This window comes from Akebia trifoliata, chromosome 8, assembly GCF_017979445.1.
Source record: "Akebia trifoliata isolate Shusen 1 chromosome 8, ASM1797944v1, whole genome shotgun sequence".
Lineage (NCBI taxonomy): Eukaryota > Viridiplantae > Streptophyta > Magnoliopsida > Ranunculales > Lardizabalaceae > Akebia > Akebia trifoliata.
The window spans coordinates 44,639,202-44,660,060 of record NC_141382.1 but is presented as its reverse complement, the minus strand read 5'-3'; the positions used below and the strand labels follow the sequence as shown (position 1 = coordinate 44,660,060).

The 20,859-nt window shown below is 34.3% G+C and overlaps 1 protein-coding gene across 1 annotated transcript; it reads left to right on the top strand.

Moving 5' to 3' along the window:
• Window positions 1-1,279: 1,279 nt before the first annotated feature.
• Window positions 1,280-19,128, top strand: LOC147397078 (structural maintenance of chromosomes protein 2-1-like). Its single transcript, XM_086452499.1, has 20 exons — window positions 1,280-2,007; window positions 2,921-3,601; window positions 3,924-4,067; window positions 4,572-4,862; window positions 4,972-5,157; window positions 5,712-5,876; window positions 5,957-6,016; window positions 7,142-7,204; window positions 8,725-8,816; window positions 9,070-9,166; window positions 10,751-10,867; window positions 10,990-11,208; window positions 13,735-13,875; window positions 13,944-14,111; window positions 14,195-14,379; window positions 14,486-14,579; window positions 14,683-14,771; window positions 14,937-15,162; window positions 16,566-16,640; window positions 18,912-19,128. Exons 1-20 carry the CDS (start codon window positions 1,690-1,692, stop codon window positions 19,029-19,031), a joined length of 3,531 nt encoding a protein of 1,176 aa, XP_086308625.1. The 5' UTR covers window positions 1,280-1,689; the 3' UTR covers window positions 19,032-19,128.
• Window positions 19,129-20,859: the final 1,731 nt, after the last annotated feature.

The following is a 20,859-nucleotide window of genomic DNA, read 5'->3' as shown; positions in this document are numbered from 1 at the left end:
CACGGATGATTATTTGACTTGAAATCATCTACACAAGTCGTTATGTCAAGTTTTAAGTCGATATTTCCATGCATCTTACTTGGAAAAACTAGAAAAAAAAAATGGATGGATTTTACAGTGCCGAGTTTGACAATTTTTATTTTTGAGTTCAATATTATTTATTACTGAATTTGACATTTTTTTTTTAATTATTGAACTCACCATATTTTTTTTTATTGTCAAGCTTACCAAATTTTATTATTAAATTTGACAATTTAAAAAAAAAATGTCTAACTCGACAATAAAAATATTGATCTCAAAAATAAAAAAACTATCAAGCTTGACATTGTAAAACCCATCCTCTTTTCATTTTTTTCTGCGAGTTTTCCAACTAAAATTAATGGAAAGATCGACTTAAAACTTGACATAACAACTGTGCATAGATGATTTCAAATCAAAAGAACCATCCTTGATTGATTTTAATCCCTAAAAACGAAGCAAAGCGTTGAAAAATCATAATTTTTTTAACATATGTCTTCAAAATGCTTGAAGAAATCATTGAAAATGACTTATTCTTCTTTCTCAAATCATTTCCATTGGAATGCCGAAAATCATTTTTTTTTTTTTTTTTTTACAAAAATGGTGAGTTTGAATGGTTAGGGTGGTTTTGACATTTCAATCATGATAAATGTTTAGAATGGGGTTTAGGGATTGATTATAAAAGAGAGATTTACCAAATGGACTATTTAGCTAACTCCTAAAAGACAACGACTAATGAAAAATAAAACCTTCAGCCGGGGATCATTAAGTAATGTTTTCCTTTCATATTGATTTCATGCCCTTACTTTTTTGTTAATATTCGAGATACCACTTTAGAAACACCACATTTTATTCAAAGGATAGGATTCTATCGATTTTTGGAAGTGAGACAGGTCTGCTTCAAAGCTTTTTCTTAATTCTAAGATTGGATTTTTTATATAAAAAAAAACGAGGGGACTAACCAAACAAATGCTTAATATCATCGAAATGAAGAATATTTTTGATTTCACGATTGTTTTATAAATGGTATACAAATTATTATGAAACAAAAACATATTTTGAATAGTCGTGATGGGGATGTGTGCCCATAACCATAAATTTTTTCACTCGTATTGCAAGGAAACACAGCTATGGCTCCCACATCATTGCAGTGTGAAACACAGTGAAAAACAAAGTCCCTGTAGGATGTTCCTAATTTGAACCTTACATCTTTATGTGCCGTTATGACTTGTGACTTGCAACTAGGTAGTAACATACTAAGTTACTACGGAGACCGCTACAGCTATCTGTTTGAAAATCACCAAAAGCATTTCCCGCCTCTTCGAATTGCTCAAAAACCTGCGAGTTCCTCACTTGCTGCAACTCCATCTCTAGGGTTTTGATATGTGAAACTTTCAAAAACATTCGAACCAATTTCGAGGTTTCAAACTCTGAAACTTCTTACTCCATCTGATTTCTCTCTTATTTCAGTGTTTCGAATTCGACTAACTTCGTCGTCTCACCCATTTCAGATATTCGATCTCCAAAGATCCTCATTCATAGCATTATCTTTCGGGTTCGATCTCCGAATCCAATTGGCATTTTCACTGAATCTAGGGTTCCTCACTCTGAAGATTCACCTCAACCTCATCCTTCGAAGTTAGGGTTTAGAGTTCTGAAACAAAGAACAAAATGTATATTAAGGAGATTTGTTTAGAGGGATTCAAGTCTTACGCCACAAGAACAGTGGTTCCAGGATTTGATCCCTACTTTAATGCCATCACGGGGCTCAACGGCTCGGGAAAATCAAACATTCTTGATTCAATCTGCTTTGTTTTGGGAATCACGAATTTGCAACAGGTCCGTGCTTCAAATCTCCAAGAATTGGTTTACAAGCAAGGGCAAGCTGGTATAACTAAAGCTACGGTTTCAGTTGTTTTTAATAATTTGGATCGAAGTCGAAGCCCTCTTGGCTACGAAGATAGTCGAGAGATCACAGTAACTCGTCAGGTAACTAAATATTTTTTTTCGGTGATAAGTAATTTTTCCAAAAATTCATAAATTCTCCAAATAAGGGACTAGCCGATTGATTCAGTGAATCAATGAATTACTGAATGGCTTATGGGTTGATCACGGACTTTGGTAAAAATTTTACCCTTCAACCTCATAATTTAATTTTATTCACATTCAAATCTCGAGGACAAAATATGCTTTTTCACGGGGTTGAAGAATATGGATTTTGGCAAGAAACCCAAAAACATCATTTTTATATTCCCCACATTTTTACGAAATTTTTACAAATTTGTCTGAATTAACTGGATAGAAGCCTCACTGGACAATTATCAAATCCGAACTTTGTTACTAAAAGCAAGGCTAGAACCTGCAAACTAATGCAATAAATACTCAACTCTGAACCCAGCACATTCTATGAATCTCTAGTACTGCAAATCTTCTCCCATCTAAATAAAAAATATTTGAATAAAACCCATTTGAACTCTTTAAAGATTTTACACCAAAAGAAAAGGACACCCATATTTGAAATTACTATATCCTAGAATGGATTTTTGTGCCATTCAAATGATCGAAAATCCCTCTTCACTACTAAATAGGGAAAGCCAAGTTGGCTCCAACCATTAAAAAAAAGATGAGATAGACCTTTGTTATGCATAGGAAAATTAAAAAAAAAATGGAGTAAAAACGAGACCAAATCATGTGAACAAAGAGGAAATTACATAAGGGCCAAAAGGGCAATGAAGAAGGAGATGGTCTGTGGATTCCCCATCGATATGACAATCTGGAAGGTTTTGGCATTTAAACTTTAGAACCACAAACCTTGTAAATTGTTTGAATTTAGGATTTTGATCCGCGTTTCTATAAGATAATTGAGATAATGGTGTTGCATTTTTCGTTGTTAACTCTGTAGATAGTGGTCGGCGGGAGGAACAAATACCTTATAAATGGTCGCCTTGCCCAGCCAAAGCAAGTCCAAAATCTTTTTCATTCCGTGCAGCTTAATGTGAACAACCCTCATTTTCTAATAATGCAAGGGCGCATCACCAAGGTTTTGAACATGAAACCTCCTGAGATCTTATCCATGCTTGAAGAGGCTGCTGGAACGAGAATGTACGAGACTAAAAAAGAGGATGCTTTGAAGACACTAGAGAAGAAGCAGAGCAAGGTCGACGAGATCGATAGGCTTCTTGATCAGGAAATACTCCCAGCTTTGGAGAAACTGAGAAAAGAAAAGATGCAGTACATGCAGTGGGCCAATGGAAACACGGAATTAGATCGACTTAGAAGGTTTTGTGTTGCCTATGAGTTTGTTCAAGCGGAGAAGACTAGAGATAATGCTGTTAGTGGGGTGGACAGAGTAAAGACTAAGATTGCTGAGATTGACGATAATGCTGAAAGAATGCAGTTGAAGATTCAGGAATTGGAGACTCAGATATCCAACTTAACTGCTGAAAAAGATGCGATGATGGGTGGGGAGGTAAAAACTTTGTCAGAGAAAGTAGATGCACTTTCCTGTGATCTTGTGAAGGAAACATCTGTACTGAAAAATCACGAGGATTCGCTCAAGACTGAGAAGAAGAATGCTCAAAAGGTAAGGACGACTGGGTTTAGTAGCTGTCACCATGTTGATTCATTTTTCACTTAGGTTTGGAAGCTTAGAAAACTTTTCCTTGGAATATTTTCCAAAGAAAATTTTCTTAGTTTTCGTATGAGGCCTTACTTCTTAATGTCATTGCTTTGCCAATATTTGGGTTGTGGAAACATTGGCTGCTTTTATCTGTCTTATATGATTTCTGTTGCCTAATCCATTTTTCGTTGTGTTAGTTATTGTGTGAAATTTATATGTACAATTCATATAATTATAATTTGCCATATGGGCTGCTTTTATCTTTCTTATGTTATTGTTTTGCTAGATTGCTAAAAGTATTGCAGACATCAAAAAATCTATAGAAGAGTGGGATTTGACCATTAAAAGAGCTGAAGATGGAGCAGCTGATCTGAAAAAAACTGTTGAGGGTCTTACGAAGAATTTGGAAGAGTATGAAAAAGAATACCAGGTGAGAATTCCAATATACTATACTTTTTTTTTTAAATCTATCTTTACTCAACATGGGTTGTCAGAGCATTCAGGTATGATGGCATAGTGACAAAAATCTGCGACTTTTTGAAAAAAATTGTGATTAAATCACAATTTTAATAGTTGTCAATTAAATCACGATTTTTTTTTTCTCAAAAAAAAAAGCCAAGTTTTTGGAAAAATCACTGATTTTTCAAAAAATTATAATTAATCAATGATTTTTTGGAAAAGATCTCAGCTTATTTTTATTTTTAGTATTTTTTAACTGTTAGTTTATCATTTAATATATGAAATATATATTTTTACACATTTTTTATTTAAAGATATTATTTTTATTTTTAATGTATCCAATATTTTCCTGATTTTATCAACTTTTGCTAACTTTTCCAAAGCTTTCTCTTTCTGAATTATTCCCGAACCCAGACTTTGTCACTATGTATGTTGGAATTGCATCCTAATGAGATGGATCAATTACTTCTGATAGGGTGTGCTAGCTGGTAAGAGCAGTGGGGACGAGGAAAAGTGCCTTGAAGATCAATTGGCTGATGCTAAAGCTGCAGTTGGGAGTGCTGAAACAGAATTGAAACAGCTGAAAACAAAAATCAGTCATTCCGAGAAAGAGCTGAAAGAGAAAAAGCAACAATTGATGTCAAAGCGTGAAGAAGCTGTTGCTGTAGAGAATGAACTTAGTATCAGAAGAAAAGATGTGGAAGAGGTTAAAATGGCCTTGGAATCTGTTCCTTATGAAGACGGTCAGATGGAAGATTTGCAAAAGGTTCATTTTTTCAGTGCGTGAACACATTCTCAATGAAATTGTTGTCTAGATTTTATTAACATGAATTTTAGCACGCCTGTTAAATGTACTTCTGTGAAATCTACCTCAGGATCGGCAGATTGAGTTAGAAGTGGTGCAGAAGTTGAGTGATGAAGTTCGGGTTCTTTTGGCACAAGTGGCAAATGTACAGTTCATGTACAGAGATCCTGTGAAGGATTTTGACAGATCAAAGGTGAAGGGTGTGGTTGCACAACTCATTAAAGTGAAGGATAATTCCACCATGACTGCCTTGGAGGTTGGATTTTATGCAATTCTAGTTTATCTCTCCCCCCACCAAATATATATATATATATATATATATATATATGGGTCGGGTTCCTGCGACACACATATAGACAACGTGTTTGTCTTATATGGGCAAAAATGTTTGGAATGGGCTGATTTTTTGTGAGGATGATCTCTGTGATGAGGGGATCATCCTGGCAAAAAATCATCCCATTCCAAAACTTGTAACCCCATCAAAATTGATTTACAAAAATTGGACGGTCTAGAATTTTTCAACAAAAATTGGACGGTCTAGAAGTTTCATAATGAGCTGATTTTGGCAAGGATGATCTCCTCACCACAGAGATCATCCTCACAAAAAATCAGCCCATTCCAAACATTTTTGCCCATATAAGACAAAACACGTTGTCTATATGTGTGTTGAAATGGTTGTCGTTTGAACCTGACCCTATATATATATATATCATTTTTTGTCAATTTTTTAATAATACTAGTGACACTTGTTTACCCTGAACTCTACTGATACAAAAAAGAAAAGAACTTCATCCTGAGTTCTATGTGTAGGTTGCTGCCGGAGGCAAGTTATTCAATGTTGTTGTAGACACAGAAAACACAGGAAAGCAGCTGCTTCAAAATGGCGATCTCCGAAGAAGAGTAACAATTATACCTTTGAACAAAATACAATCTCGTACTGTGCCCCCCAGGGCTCAAAATGCTGCTGTTAGATTGGTTAGTATTGTAGATCATCTTTCAACATTTGCTTTACAGTCATCTATCAGTAGGCCAAAAAATCATATGCTTGTTTTCAGGTTGGTGATGGGAATGCAGAATTGGCACTTTCTTTGGTTGGCTATGATGAGGAAGTGAAGGTAAGATGCTCTAAGCCCCACAAATGCGTTGTTCCTTGCCATTTTATGTGTGCATATCGCTTCTTTCTAAATGTGTTGATATGTGTGGGCCATGCTGTAAAATGATTGAGAATTGATGTTGCTGATTCTTGCTAGCATCTGAGTAACATGGGTTATTGGTGTTGGAAGTTGTTAACAATATCTTCAACAATTGAGTTAGTTAATTATGGTGGTCTCTGCATCTGACAGAGAACTTGGCATTACATACAAAATGGTATATTATTTTCCGCATAATCACGTACTTGTGCTTTATTTTTAACAAAGGCAATCCATTTGAAGTAGAATAAGAATTAACTACCAATTCAATTTTTGGTTGTTTTCATTACTTTCTTTATTTAAAAACACCTAGAAGTTTTTCTGCTCTAAATTTTCCATGCTGTATTCTCTGGTTAAATGTCTGTTTAGGTCTCAGAGACAGCCACTAGTCTGGAATTTTTGAATGTTTCCCCTGAATTTGGATTGCTTTTGAAGAATAGACATTATATCAACAGTTTTGACCTTCTGCATTGCAATATTGACCACTGACTTGTACAATTAAGTACTGTCCTCATCTTCCAATACTCGTTATAGCTCATGTTGTTTCTTGAGTATCAACATTCTGACGCAACACAATTTAATTCTTCTTGCATTGACACACCGAATCGGCAAGGTAATTGGAGAGAAAATGGCCGCAAAACTGGTTTAATCATTAAGGCAGCTAGGTTATAATTCTTGGCCCTCAGCCTTCCACAAAACAATTCACCCAAATATTCAAGGATAGCCTGCCCCAGCCACCCATAACCACACACACACACACACACACACACACACACACACACATATGGTTTTTTACATCACAAAAATGAAAGAAAAAGAAGGAAAAAACTTATGAAATTGGCAGAGAAGTCAGAGTTTCTTGGTAGAGAACTAGGCATCATTGTATCTTTGTTAGGGAGATTTGGTCTTTTTTTTTTTTTTTCTTTCTTTCTTTCTTTCCTTATTCCATACACTCTAGGTCTTGCATAGGTTGAGTTAAAAGCACAGCTGTTTTGATGTGGATAATTTGTTCAGTACTAATTTCTAATTAAGAGTGGTTTTATATTGCAGATTGCAATGGAATATGTGTTTGGTTCAACCTTTGTTTGCAGAACAGCTGATGCTGCAAAGGAGGTAATCTTTATCCTAGATATGCATTTATCTCAACATTCACATCCATGAATGGCCAATGGTATTTGTTTTAGTATTTGTGTTACAGTTATCCTAGAATGATGTTTATGGAATTAGCAACATCTTTCCCAAAAAAGAAGTTTTTTCCATTCAAATTGTTAGTTTTTTTCTTTTTCTTCCCGCTTAAGATTTAATTCATCTTAATTGTTTCTAGGGTGAAAATGTTGCAAAAGTGGGTCAACAACTGCTTGAAATGCAGATGGAAAGGAGATTCTTTAAAATCAGCATGAAAAAACATAGTTCATTACACATTAAATATACCTTTATGCTTCTAAAGTGCACTCCAAAATTGTTCAAGTTTGTTTTTATCCAATTAATGTTTGGTCTTGATGAGTTTTCCACCACTCTTCATAAATGTTTTCTACCTCTTGTGTTTGGTCCTTAATGGATTTTCTAAACAGCAATGTCTCAATCTAATTCTGATTACACTTAAGGAAACCACATGTTTGGCCTCACGATTCAAGTTTGTTTTTAGAGAACTCAATTGGTCCTAGGATGGGTTTGAACTGCAAATTTACATTCTCCCAATAACCAAGGTCTAAAAATGGTCATTCTCATGGTGTAAGTTTTAGTGGCGTATATACATGGGTAGCGTTCAGGAGACAACATTTGGAGACAAAAAATTTGTCATATATGACTTAAAAGTTTCGGATTGGGCTGATTTTTTGTGAGGATGATCTCTATAGTGAGGAGATCATCCTCACAAAAAACCAGCCCAATCTGAAACTTCAAACCCCATCAAAAGTGATTTACAAATTAATGGTAAAAAACGATGGTCCACAATTCTAAACCACTTTTGATGGGGTTAGAAGTTTCAGATTGGGCTGATTTTTTGTGAGGATGATCTCCTCACCATCGAGATCATCCTTACAAAAAATCAGTCATTCCAAAACTTCTAACCCATATAGGACAAACGTTGTCTCCCTAATGTTGTCTGCCAAATGGGACCCTATATATATGTTTGTATGCATGTATGTACGTACTGAAACTTGAAAGAGTAATCACATTTTATGTAGCAAATTTTCTTGCCCTACTCCAAAATTGAGGAAACATGTGCCAAAGCATCATTTGTATTATTATTTTTTTCTTTTTTGATGGGTAAGCTGAGCTTAAAACCACAACCTCAAAGATGGATTTCAATGTGTCAATCAACTAAGCTGCCAAATCATTTTTGAGAGGAGTATTAAGACAACAGTATAATCTATTTAATCCTTTTGTCTTTTGGTAGTGTATTAGTATCTACTACTGACTTATTATTTTAATTTTTTTTATTAATTCTTGCAGTCCAGAAGAACTTAATGTGTGGAAATTCATTATTTGATATCTATTTTTTTATATAATTTATTCAGGCAATCTCTTAATTGTTTGTTTTCAGTCCATACTCATCGAATCATGTAGAATACAGTTGGATATATTTCAATAGTATGGGCCATCTAATTTGCTTGTTGATCAATTTTATGTAGGTTGCTTTTAATAGGGAAATCCGCACGCCAAGTGTGACTCTTGAAGGAGATATATTTCAGCCAAGTGGGCTACTCACTGGTGGTAGTCGCAAGTAAGTCATCACTAGCACTTATAATTTACATCATTTTATGAGTGAATTTTTGTATTGCAGTTTGCTATGGTATGATACTTATTGCGAAAATTATCATTTACTTATTTATGGAATTATTAATGTTTTTTAAACACCTTGGGCTCTTCAATAAACTTTGTTAAAAACCAAAGCTGTTATTGTATGTGTTTTGGTATATTGTAGATGAATGTGAAGTTTTTTCACTTAATTTTTTCTCCACTGCTTGTGCCTGTAGAGGTGGCGGTGAATTATTACGACAACTTCATGCATTGGCAGAGTCTCAATCAAAGCTTTCCTCTCATCAAAAGAAATTATCTGAAATTGACAAGAAGGTCAATATTTGTTCCTTTTCCCTATTTTTGTACAAAATGTTATAAATTGAAAGAATTGTCTTTCTCTTATATCCATACTTATTTATACTCAATTATATATAAACGCGAGAATTCATGTAATTTATCAAACCCCCTTCGTGATATGGCCAATTTGGTAAAGTTTTTGTTGTGGGAGACAATGCGATTTTCAATGTTAGCTAGAGATGCGGCACATATGCCAAGTGCCAAGTTGTCCATAAGTCTTTGGCACACCAACATTTGAAAATTTGAATATGGTGATACAATCATACAACAATAAAGATCAGATGAATACACCCGAAAACTATTTAGAGATCATGCATTCATGCTTATAAGTAGAAGTGCCAAGATATTACGGTTAAAAATGGAAAAAAAGCATAATGGAAGAAAACAAAAAGAATTAGATATGCGAATTGTTGATATATTAGATATGAAGCATTTATTAATGAAACAAAGCTACAAGAGATCTTAGAGAGCTTATTGAAAACCCACTTGACAAGAAGAAGAAAAGTTAAGTTATTTATCTCAGCACCTAACTTAATTATTGGGCATCACAAATAGTTTATGAAGCAATTTTGTTTGTATGCTACAATACTTTGCATGATATTTTGTATAAATTTCCTGAAAGGACGCTTTATTTTACCATGTCAAAATAACAAACTTTGATGATATGTTCTATACATGCATGTCCAGAAGTGTTGTGCCATATTAAGGAGTGTCCAAGTGGCAACACGTGTCAGCACTACGAAAATTCCAAAAGTAGAAGTGCCAAGATATTACGGTTCACACTTCACACAACTTGATCACAAAATCTCCTCACTCATGGTTATAAGCTTGCTTCTAAAAACTTGGATTAGATGGGGTTTGTGTTTTCGGTTCAGTTTGACCATTGCATTTTTGAAGCCAAATATGTGTACTTCCCTTTGTTTTGTTAGTGTGCTGTAAATTATTAAAATGATTGAAACAATGAATCTCAAAATTTTCAGTTGATGTATTGCTCCTTCGATGATGATGGAGTAGTTGGTCAGAATTCTTAGCAAAGGCATTTAAATTTATCTGCAATCTATGGTTTGGGTGGTTGAAACTTTGGGGTTGCTATAATTTGTTAATTAGTGCCATCTAGTCAAAAGTTGTTTCAGAATTTTGTACAAAATACTGGTATTCATAATTTTCATTTCAGATTCTATTTTATTGTGTTAAATTTGTGCATATGGGTACTAGGACTGGAATTGTCTCCTAGCTTTAAATAGATCACATGACCTTTTATCAGTTATCACGTAATACCTTGGTTTTGATATTTTCCTATACTTTTATTGGGATTTTTTTAAAAAAAAATTATAGTTTCAATGAGGAACTGAAATGAATTCATGGGAAGATTATCTTTCTTGGTCTTTGATTACTCAATAATACCTTGCTTTGACTTTTTTGGCTTATTTGGTTTACCTCGTTTTAAATCTTTAAATGTGTGATTTCTTGTATGGGAGGCATCATAGCTAGAAGCCACCTTAGCACTCTTTTATACTATTTCCGTTTGTTGTCCTCTTCATTTCCGTCTTAATGTTTCAGATAACCAAACTCCTGCCTCTTCAAAAAAAATTCATGGAGCTTAAATCGCAGTTGGAACTCAAGTCATATGATCTCTCACTATTCCAGAGTAGAGCTGAGCAAAATGAGCATCACAAGGTTGCTTTTCTTTCCTCTCCAATATAGCTTATTCACTTTAGTTTAAGGGCTTTTGATCTTGATGTTCCTTTTGATTCAGTTAATATATCTTTACTCTTTAGAGGTCTCCATGTATAATGTAGCTAGGTGAACTAGTGAAAAAGATCGAACAGGAGCTTGAAGAAGCAAAATTGGGTGCAAAAGAAAAGCAACTTTTGTACGAAAACTGTGTATCTCGTGTACCATTACTTGAGAAATCTATCAAAGAGCATGCTAATCAACGAGGGAATAGACTAAAAGATTTAGACAAAATGATTAAGACAACAACCTCTCAGATGCGATCACTTTCAAAGGACCTCAAGGTAAGTGCTTGAAATTGTTGGTGTGCATCACAACATTTCTTTGCCTTATAAACTGCGTATGTGTGTGTGTGTGTTTCCAATTTGTTGAACTCGTACGTTATTTGAATTTTCTTCTCTTTATTGACTGTCCAAGATTTGGGACATTACTTTCTAGCTGAATATAATACTACGATTCTTTGTAGAAACTAGTGGCTTTAAGATTCTTAAGTTTCAGGATTTGACCTATTTTAAATGTATAACATGTTTTTTTCTTGACATTTTATGGAAAATGTGTTAATTGTACTTGGTCTGATAATGGGTTTACATTACTTGGTCTGATAATTGGTTTACATTAGCATTTTGAAAGAATTAATTGTACATAGACTATTATTGCTCCATGATAACCAAATATGGAATGGATACAAGAATTACTTTTAAAATAAGGTTATATAATACATATAAAGCTCCCATGTCGAAGTATCTGGGTAATGGAGATAACAGTAAAATTGATAAGGATTGCAATTCTCACCTCTAACAAATTCTGCCTGTATCCAGCAAGATGACATTTGCACATTGTAAGATATAACAATCAAGTGATGGGAATAGAGTCACCCCAAATCATTTTAATGTGCGTTTGTATACTAGTTTGGAAATAATGTAAGTGTGGTTTTGAAACAAAATTATTAAATAGTGATTCTTTAATCTATGAAGCATCTAGGAAGATTAAAGGTATGTGGGTCATTTGTAAAGTATGGATGGTATTAAGCACCTTGGGTCCACTGCTTACATTTAAACTGTTACCTACTTTTACATACTCTATCATCCTTTCAAGTTATGATCTACAAAGATGAACCTAAGGACAGAAATATATGTGAAAAATGAGAAGAAAAAAAGATATAACATATGGAAAATTTATAACATTAAGATAGGTTATTAAATGAAGTGATGGATGGTCCTTCTTCGGACCAGAATCTCGAGAGACGCTCAAGTCGGGCAGGACCTTTCTCTTGTGTTAGCCACTTGCTTGCTTGCTAAACACCCAATGATAGCTCTTGCTCTTCTTGTTCCTCAACTGTAAGGTTCCAATTCCCATTGCCTCTATTCACCCACGCCCATGGTTTCTACCTCTTTAATCTCAACTGTTCCCGACTTCTCATTCTCCACATCACATGGTGCTCCTTCTTCCTTGCCTCATGTCACTTGTCAATTGGGGAATCCTTCTCTGAAGAAGACACCATAAAACTAATAGGGACTTCGCTCTTGATAGCCCCAAAGTGGTTAATTGCTCTAATGGTGGATGGGCATCTTCCCAAGGATGCTGAGAGGGATTGAAGATTTCTGGTGGTTAGGTTTTACTGCATATATTCTCGTTCAGATAAATTACTTATCTCATGTCTTTTGACCACTTCTATAACTGTCTTACATACCCAATTGCCTTGTTTCTTAGTCCCGTATTGCAATAGCCTAATAGTATGACTGCTTCTGTGATAAATTCATTGAAGGGCTGGGGCTCGCTGATAGCAAGTTGACAAAATCCTGGGAGAGGGTTGTTGAGGCCTACGATGGTATGGACTAGATGTCTCCAGAGCTGCTCGAGCTTAAGAAGACTGCATTTGTTCTGAAGGGGTAGGAGATTCAGAAGTCTTCTTTGGCTCATGTCTTACCCCCTCACCCCCAACTACTTTTTCTTTGTGGGGGAAATCTGTAACGGGGTCCCTTGTGCTATAGGAGGCAAGCTTTCATAGTAAATGAGGGTGTGACACACCTGTACATCATCACCACATCATTAACATAACAAAATCATCTCAAGCACCATCTCATCATCATTATCACCACCACAGCATCTTCATTAGCATCAGCATCACCCCTGCAACCATCATCTCACCACAGCCATAGTCATCGTCACCTTCTCAATCACTACCATTGTCCCCATCCCCATCATTATCATTAGAATCATCAGCATAAATTATTATAATTATTGTTATCTATGAAACAAGTGACTTGTGAAGATTCAAATTTGGTGCAGATCTTATGAAAAATTTGCTATTTTTTTTCTCATTTGGGGTATTATTTGTTTAAAAAGAGAAGTTCAAATGGCAAATGTGCTCTTTTAAGATTGCAATCATTTGAAATCCTGATTTCATTGCAATATTGAGTGTATCCAAATGCACTCTTACCTTTTCTCATACATTGGGTGTGTGATTATGGCATCATCATCAACAAAGCTTTATCTCAAAAAAATTGTGGGCTGATTATTGTGTGGTTATAACATGTGTTTATAATGGATTGAATTAGCTGCTTTATTTTGACACACCCTTTGTGTTGCTTTTGAAGGTTTGTGTTCTTAGGGATACCCCATATCCAAACCTGATATTTCATGAAATAATGTCACTAGAGACATTATTTGGTGTAATGAATGTTTGTATATCATGTTTCTTGTTTTTGACATACTTACCTCACTTAGTAACCAAATGTTTTAGAAACAATATTTATTCTTCGACATCCATGTGACATATTCATACTTGTGAATTGTAATACTGATACTAGGGCCATGAAAATGAAAGAGAGAGGCTTATCATGGAGAAGGAAGCAGTCATTCAAGAGCAGGCATCTTTGGAGGATCAATTGGCTTCCTTTGAGACACAGATCACCAGTCTCACGTCAGAAATAGATAAACATAAACTCAAGGTATGCACCATAACTTTTTAACAACTTCTAAAGGTTAAGACTTAGAACTTTGCCACTCCTGCATGCAGGTTAATTCCATAAAGAATGATCACGATCAAGCCCAATCAGAACTCAATTGTATTCGTTCAAAGATGAAAGAATGTGACTCTGAAATTAATTGCATTGCCAAGGAGCAGCAGAAGCTTCAACATAAACTTAGCGATGCAAATCTAGAGAGGAAGAAAATGGAAAATGAGGTTCTCTTGTGTAAATTCTTTATAATTTGACGTATGAATATGTAAAATTTATTTATTTACTGAGAACCAAATTTCTCTAATAGGTCAAACGGATGGAGCTGGAACAGAAAGATTGTTCTTTGATGGTAGATAAATTACTTGAGAAGCATAGCTGGATTGCAGCTCAGAAACAACTGTTTGGAAAAAGTGGTACAGATTATGATTTCTCTTCTTGTGACCCTCGTAAAGCAAGGGGGGAACTGGAAAAGCTGCAAGCTGAGCAATCAGGGTATGTAATTTGATTAGTATCACTTTTTTTCAAAAAATTGCCAAAAGTGGTAAATTTTCTCCAAGATCTTAATGTATTAGTTTTTTTTTCCTCTCTCCCAATGAAGCCTTGAGAAGAGGGTCAACAAGAAAGTTATGGCAATGTTTGAGAAAGCGGAAGATGAATACAATGATTTAATATCCAAGAAAAATACCATTGAGGTTTGTTGCTGTCTTTCTCAATCTGTTGGAAAAAAAACATGGCCATTTTGTTGCCATCCCTATTTAATGTTCTTGTTATTTACGATAAATTCATCTTGCACAGAATGACAAGTCAAAAATCAAGTTAGTGATTGAAGAGCTTGATGAGAAGAAGAAGGAAACACTAAAAGTTACGTGGGTTAAAGTTAACGAGTGAGTACGCAGTTTTGAGATTGAATCTCTATGCATATTATTTGTTGTGTAATTTCATCTTAATGTATATTTGTTGAGTTTACAACCATTTTTAATTTTTTTTTTATTGTCATCCATTCCGCTAAGTTTAACCTACTTATCATTCAAATTTGAACCTTTTTATAGTGATTTTGGATCTATCTTTTCTACCTTATTACCGGGCACAATGGCAAAGCTGGAGCCTGCTGAAGGATGTAGTTTCTTAGATGGTCTTGAGGTCCGTGTTGCATTTGGAACTGTGTGGAAGCAATCTTTGTCTGAACTCAGTGGAGGGCAACGATCCCTTCTTGCACTTTCTCTTATTTTGGCATTGCTTCTTTTCAAACCAGCACCACTTTATATACTTGATGAGGTATTGGCAATTTTCTCCTCTCCCTGGACTATAGTTTTTTCATTTGTTTCTTATGTGTAGTTTTCTTGTTAATAATTTGGTCATTCGTAATCTTCTATTTTGCGCTACTCTGATGGTTTTCAATTGCAATTATTCATGAAGATGCCTGCTTTATGAAAATTGATTACTTAGAGCTTGGATCCATTATGCCTTAGTTACTGACTATTATTTACAAAACTGCCCTATCTCCCCTCTCAATACACAAAATAAATAACTAAACAAAAAATGATTTCCAAGGTATAAGATCAACCTAAATACTGAGATTGGCTTAAATGAAGATTATAATGTTTAGAGCAATGTCTATACACAAATACCTTTCGACATTTGAAGGTAGGCAACTTCATGGTTGGACAAAACTAAATATGGACATGAAGTAGCGTTCCCAACAATGCTTTCTAAATGTGCATTTCTTGTGGCAAAATTTGAACATTTGTTTTGACATGAAACAATTTAAAGTTGTTGAATAAGCACATTTTGGATTTTACCCGAAGTTTTGCCCTGAAAGCTTCATCTTCTAATTGTTTACTTCATAGTGACAAAAAGCAGTGTTTTTGTGTGTGTGTGTGTGCGTGGGTGGACGGATTGCGATTAAATCAGTGATTTTTTGAAAAATAGTCACTTAAATTTAATAATCATCGTTTTTTTAAAATCACAATTTAAATGGTTAAAAAGGAACAAATTCTGTTTTTTCATTTAATAATTGTATTTACTATTATTTTATTATTAAATCTATGAAACATGTTTTTATATTTTGTATAATTTATAAAATTTATTTTAAAATTTTCAGTCTTTTCCTGATTTTGCAGAAGTTTTCCCTTGCCAAATTATTCCTGAACCCTGGCTTTGTCAGTATGGTTTACTTAATTTTGGAGTGTATTTATGTTTATGTCAATTTAAGGGTATATTCTTTGGATACCTATTTTAGAATGCATATGTATCATGCTTTCAGTTTTTCATTCTTAACCCCACATCTACCTCCATCATAAATCCTCCACTTGTCTTAAAGTGAGGCGATCACATTCCAAATGCAGTTTAAACAGGAAAAACATATAATCCATCTTATATAAAAACCTTAGCAGTCCTCCCACCCAAGAATTCACCGAAAGCCTTTTTTTTTTTTTTTTGTGTTTTCGCCTTTAACCCAGTGACTCTCCCACACTATTTGAAACATGGATAAATTGATTTCTAGAGGGAGTTGGGACAATTTTGTGGAACATGGGTTGGGCAACCAAAAGTCCATTTCAACCTTCAGAATAAATAAAATGAAGGAAATATTAAAATGCCTTTGAGTCTTTCACTTAATCTCTCCCGCGTTGTGTGTGATGCTTACCTACTATTTATTTATTTTCATTTTTGTTTTACAGGTAGATGCAGCTCTTGACCTAAGTCACACACAAAACATTGGAAGGATGATCAAAACTCATTTTCCACATTCCCAGGTTTGCTGCCTATTCTTGTTAGTTTGTTGTGAACGTGCAATATCTATTTTTTTTTTTTACAATTTCTCATTGCCTTTGTGAAATAGCCCTATATGGTTCCACTTTTGTATTCAATTCCTTTCTTTTTATGTCAACTAGCATTTTCATCACCATTCATTCTCACATTAACCACTACTTGTGTTTTTCTTTTGATTGGCAAGTTGGTCAATGATTAGTGGGTGAAGTTGGGTTTTGAACCCAGGCCATAGTTTCAACACTCACAAACCTTACCGACTTAGCAAGCTGGCACCTTCAGGGCTTCACATCAACCATTGCTCTTAACCCCTAAATAGCTAATTTTATCTGCACTTGGGACTGTTTTTTTTTTTTTGCTAAGCAAGTGAGACTAGTGATTGGTAATTCGTAAGTGAAGGTGGGTTTTGAACCCAGGTCGTGCAATCAGCACTCACATACTTTAACCAACTTAGGAAGCTGGCACCTTTCTGCGCTTAGGACTTAACTTCTTTTTCTCCCAATAATCACCGAATTAACCATATGAATTTTTTCATTTGCTTTCTCTGTATCAATGGCGACTATGTGAAGGTTCTTCTACTTTGTTAAGAGTACAACTATACATGCAATAGATCATACTCGAATTATAATTTTCATTTGGCGTACATATCTTATTAACACTTTGATGGTCCAGTATTACGAACCTCACTAATAAACCAAAAGCACCCTTCTTCTTAGGGCCCCCAGGTAGTCCTTTTCCCGGTTTTCCCTTTTGAAAATCAAACCAGAGACATGGTGTGTTGGCTTTGATACATTTAATAAAAACTATAGACAAATTTGTTCACATCCATGATATTCTTATGTAAATTGATTTCCTTGTATATTTTATTCATTATAATCGATCAATGTATAAGATTGCTTCAAGTAGTGCTTAACTTGAAGATAGATTGTCCAAGTAAAATTCTATTGAATATCAAGCTCAAAGGAGGTATCAAGAAGAGTGAAGAAGATATCCAAGATCAAGAAGAATGAAGGTCAAGACTAAGTTCAACACTAGTCAAAAAATGGACTGAAGAAATTCAAGTTAGTGTGAGTGTCCTTGGTCGGTCGACCAACCCATATTCGGTCGACCGAACCCGTGGTTGAGTTTCTTTCTTTTCTTCTCTATTGGGCGATCGAACATATTTGGTCGACCGAACCTGAAACTTGTGAACCTCATTCTTTTCTCTCTTGGGTGACTGAACATATTCGGATGACTGAACCTGAAACTTGAGAACCTTGTTTTTTGTTCACTCGGGTTACCGAACCTGAAAGTCCCAAAGCTCGAGTTTGGTCACTCGGTCGACCGGGTGCTTAGAAGCAATCTTATGAATTTTTCAAAATCTGTTTCAAACGAGCATATCTCTTGAGATAATTCTGATCATTTAGTTTCGTCAAACTTGTTGACTTCTTCAGATTTTATCCTAGTTTGTTAGGGTTTCTCATTCAAACCCTTCCCTTCTCTTTTATAAATAGGAGAGATCTCTCAAAGTTTCTCATCAAGCAAAAAGAAAAGTAAAATATTTTAAGAGCTGAGAGATGTCATCTGAGTTTTTCATGTCTTCTTTCTTCTTTTCTGATCCTTCTCTTGGTAATATTCTGAGTTAGAGAAAGAGAGAAAGTTGCTCTATTTGTTATTCTCCACTGAGATTTCTTGTTGTAATTTAAAAACCTAGCCAATACACTGAAAGCACCTAGGTGACTCTGGTGCAGAAAGTTTTGCTCTTCTCTCTTCGGGGTAATAGCATTCGACCAGTATCAATCCAGTTTTAAGAACAGCAACCTAGCAACATTTCAAAATTTGATGGCACAAGGTCGATCCAATACTGTAATCTTTTACGTAACTTATGGATCATGTTCATGTTACAAGGCCTATTCAGTGATTGAAGTACTATTAGTTATTATTAGATTTGATATTTAGTATTTTATCTCGTAGGATTGAGTTGTGTTCGATTAGGTTTCTTAGAAATTTGAGGTTGTTATTGGCTATGTTATCTTATCTTTTGTATCTCATCTCTGGGAAGTAGAGCATAAATTTTTGGGATTTAGATTGGTAGAGATGAATAATATTTGGTATAAATCCTTCATGAAGAGGCAAATATGTGAAGTTCGGTTCCCCTCACAGTGGTTATATATCAATAAAAATTTGTAGTTTCTCCGCTTTATTATTATTTTTTTAAAGTGTCTTTTTTTGGTTCATAACATTTCAATTCACCATTTTCTGGTCTTTACATGTCACAGTTCATCGTGGTTTCTCTGAAAGAGGGGATGTTCAGTAATGCCAATGTTCTGTTCCGAACCAAATTCGTAGATGGTGTTTCTACTGTCCAAAGAACTGTCACACCAACACAGAACAGGTGATACCTTGTTTGTGCCAAAATTCTAGCCAACAAATCTCTTTAACTCTTTGTTTATCAAAATCTATATTTAATACCAATGAGGATGCTATTGTTCTGTATAGTTTGTTTGTGCCAAAATTCTAGCCAAGAAGTCTCTTTAACTCTTAGTTTATCAAAATCTATATTTAATACCAATGAGAATGCTATTGTTCTGTATAATTACTGCACTGTACTACTAAGTCGATGAACATTACTGGGACATATTTGTTATTAACAAAAAAGTATCATGTTGACTATATTAACCATTGGTCTGATAGAATTTTATTTTTGATATAAAGATTAGTCTATAATGACATGTTGTGATAATAGAGATTTGAAATTGAAAAAAATATTTGGCAGATTATTTGACCATTTTGTTAAGCTAAGTGTTTGAATTATCAAGGCATGGCAGCATCACTTCAATTGTGTCGATCAAGGTTCTCTCAATTTACAAGAGATATAATTTATAAAATTTAAATTTTGATTTGTGTCTATTTTGCTCAATTTAGAAATGGAAATATTACGATTAGTGTGGGAATAATTTCAACTTTCATTGATATCATTGAAATGTTCTAGCAATGATAAAAATATGGCGTACTTTTTCTTTCAAAGTGATGAGTGATTAAATTTGAGAGCTGGTACCGGCACCCCACCTTTTACTTATTACACCCCAATTAAAAATAAGGAAAATAAGTGAATGGTTGAAAATAAGTAAAGGTTGGGGTATCAATAAAAGCTCTCTTTCTCTCTCTTTCTAGATTTCTATTTTTTGGGTTTAGGATTTTATATGAGCCTAATTATAATTATAAACAATCATTGGAATTATTTAAACGAGTGTTATAATGTTGAGGTAATAATCTGAATCAAATCTTGATAATGTTTGAAGGTTTAATTGGGGTGTTAAATAATTTAAGAATTTGGAGTGTAATAAGCACAAGTTGGGGTGCTAATAGCGGCACTGTTAAGTTAAAGACATTAATATAAAGATGAATGGTGTTATGCTGTGATTTAGAGATTCTTTTTCTTGGGATTTACAAATGTACATATTTATGGAGATGTATAATTGTGTATCCCGAGGGAAAATCTATGGTTCTATCCTATGTCACGTCAGGGGCATGTGTGAGAGGAGGCGTCCGGAAATCATGACTCAAATGAAAATGATAATGTCATTTTAACTACATACGTGGACATGTTACAGCATTTGCTAATGACTTTTTGACTCGAAAATTTTCATTTGATCTGCTCTCCATAGATGTGGCAAGAGTAAAGAACTGTTGATCGGTTTCCTTGTGTATCCCGAAGGAAAAGATCTATGGTTTTGTGCCCTTGCTACATAAGCTGCGTAAACACTGGGTGGAAATTTTCAAAATTTTAAGTTAGAAAATATGATTCAAAAGCATTTAATATAACATTAATATGTCAATATAAAACTAATACTAGCTGCTTTCTTCTATTGAGTAAACATTATGAATATAAGTAACTTATATTTTTCTTATTTTAAGACTTATTAGTAATTTTAGAATATTTTTTTGTATGAAACAATAATTTGATTGCATTTTGTTGTTCATTGAAATCTTGTATTTTCAAACACGAAATTTGATTAGTTTAATTGGAATTTATAATTTATCAAAATGTTGTTAAATGAATATCGATTTCTCCTGAAATTTATATAAAAGAAACTCGTCGATTAAATTTTGTGTCGCGTTTTCTGAAACTAAAAAATATTTGTTGAAATATGTCAAAACTTAACACTACGAAGAAGAGATGCAATTGCTGAAGTTACATTGCAATGCTAAAAGGATGAGATCTAC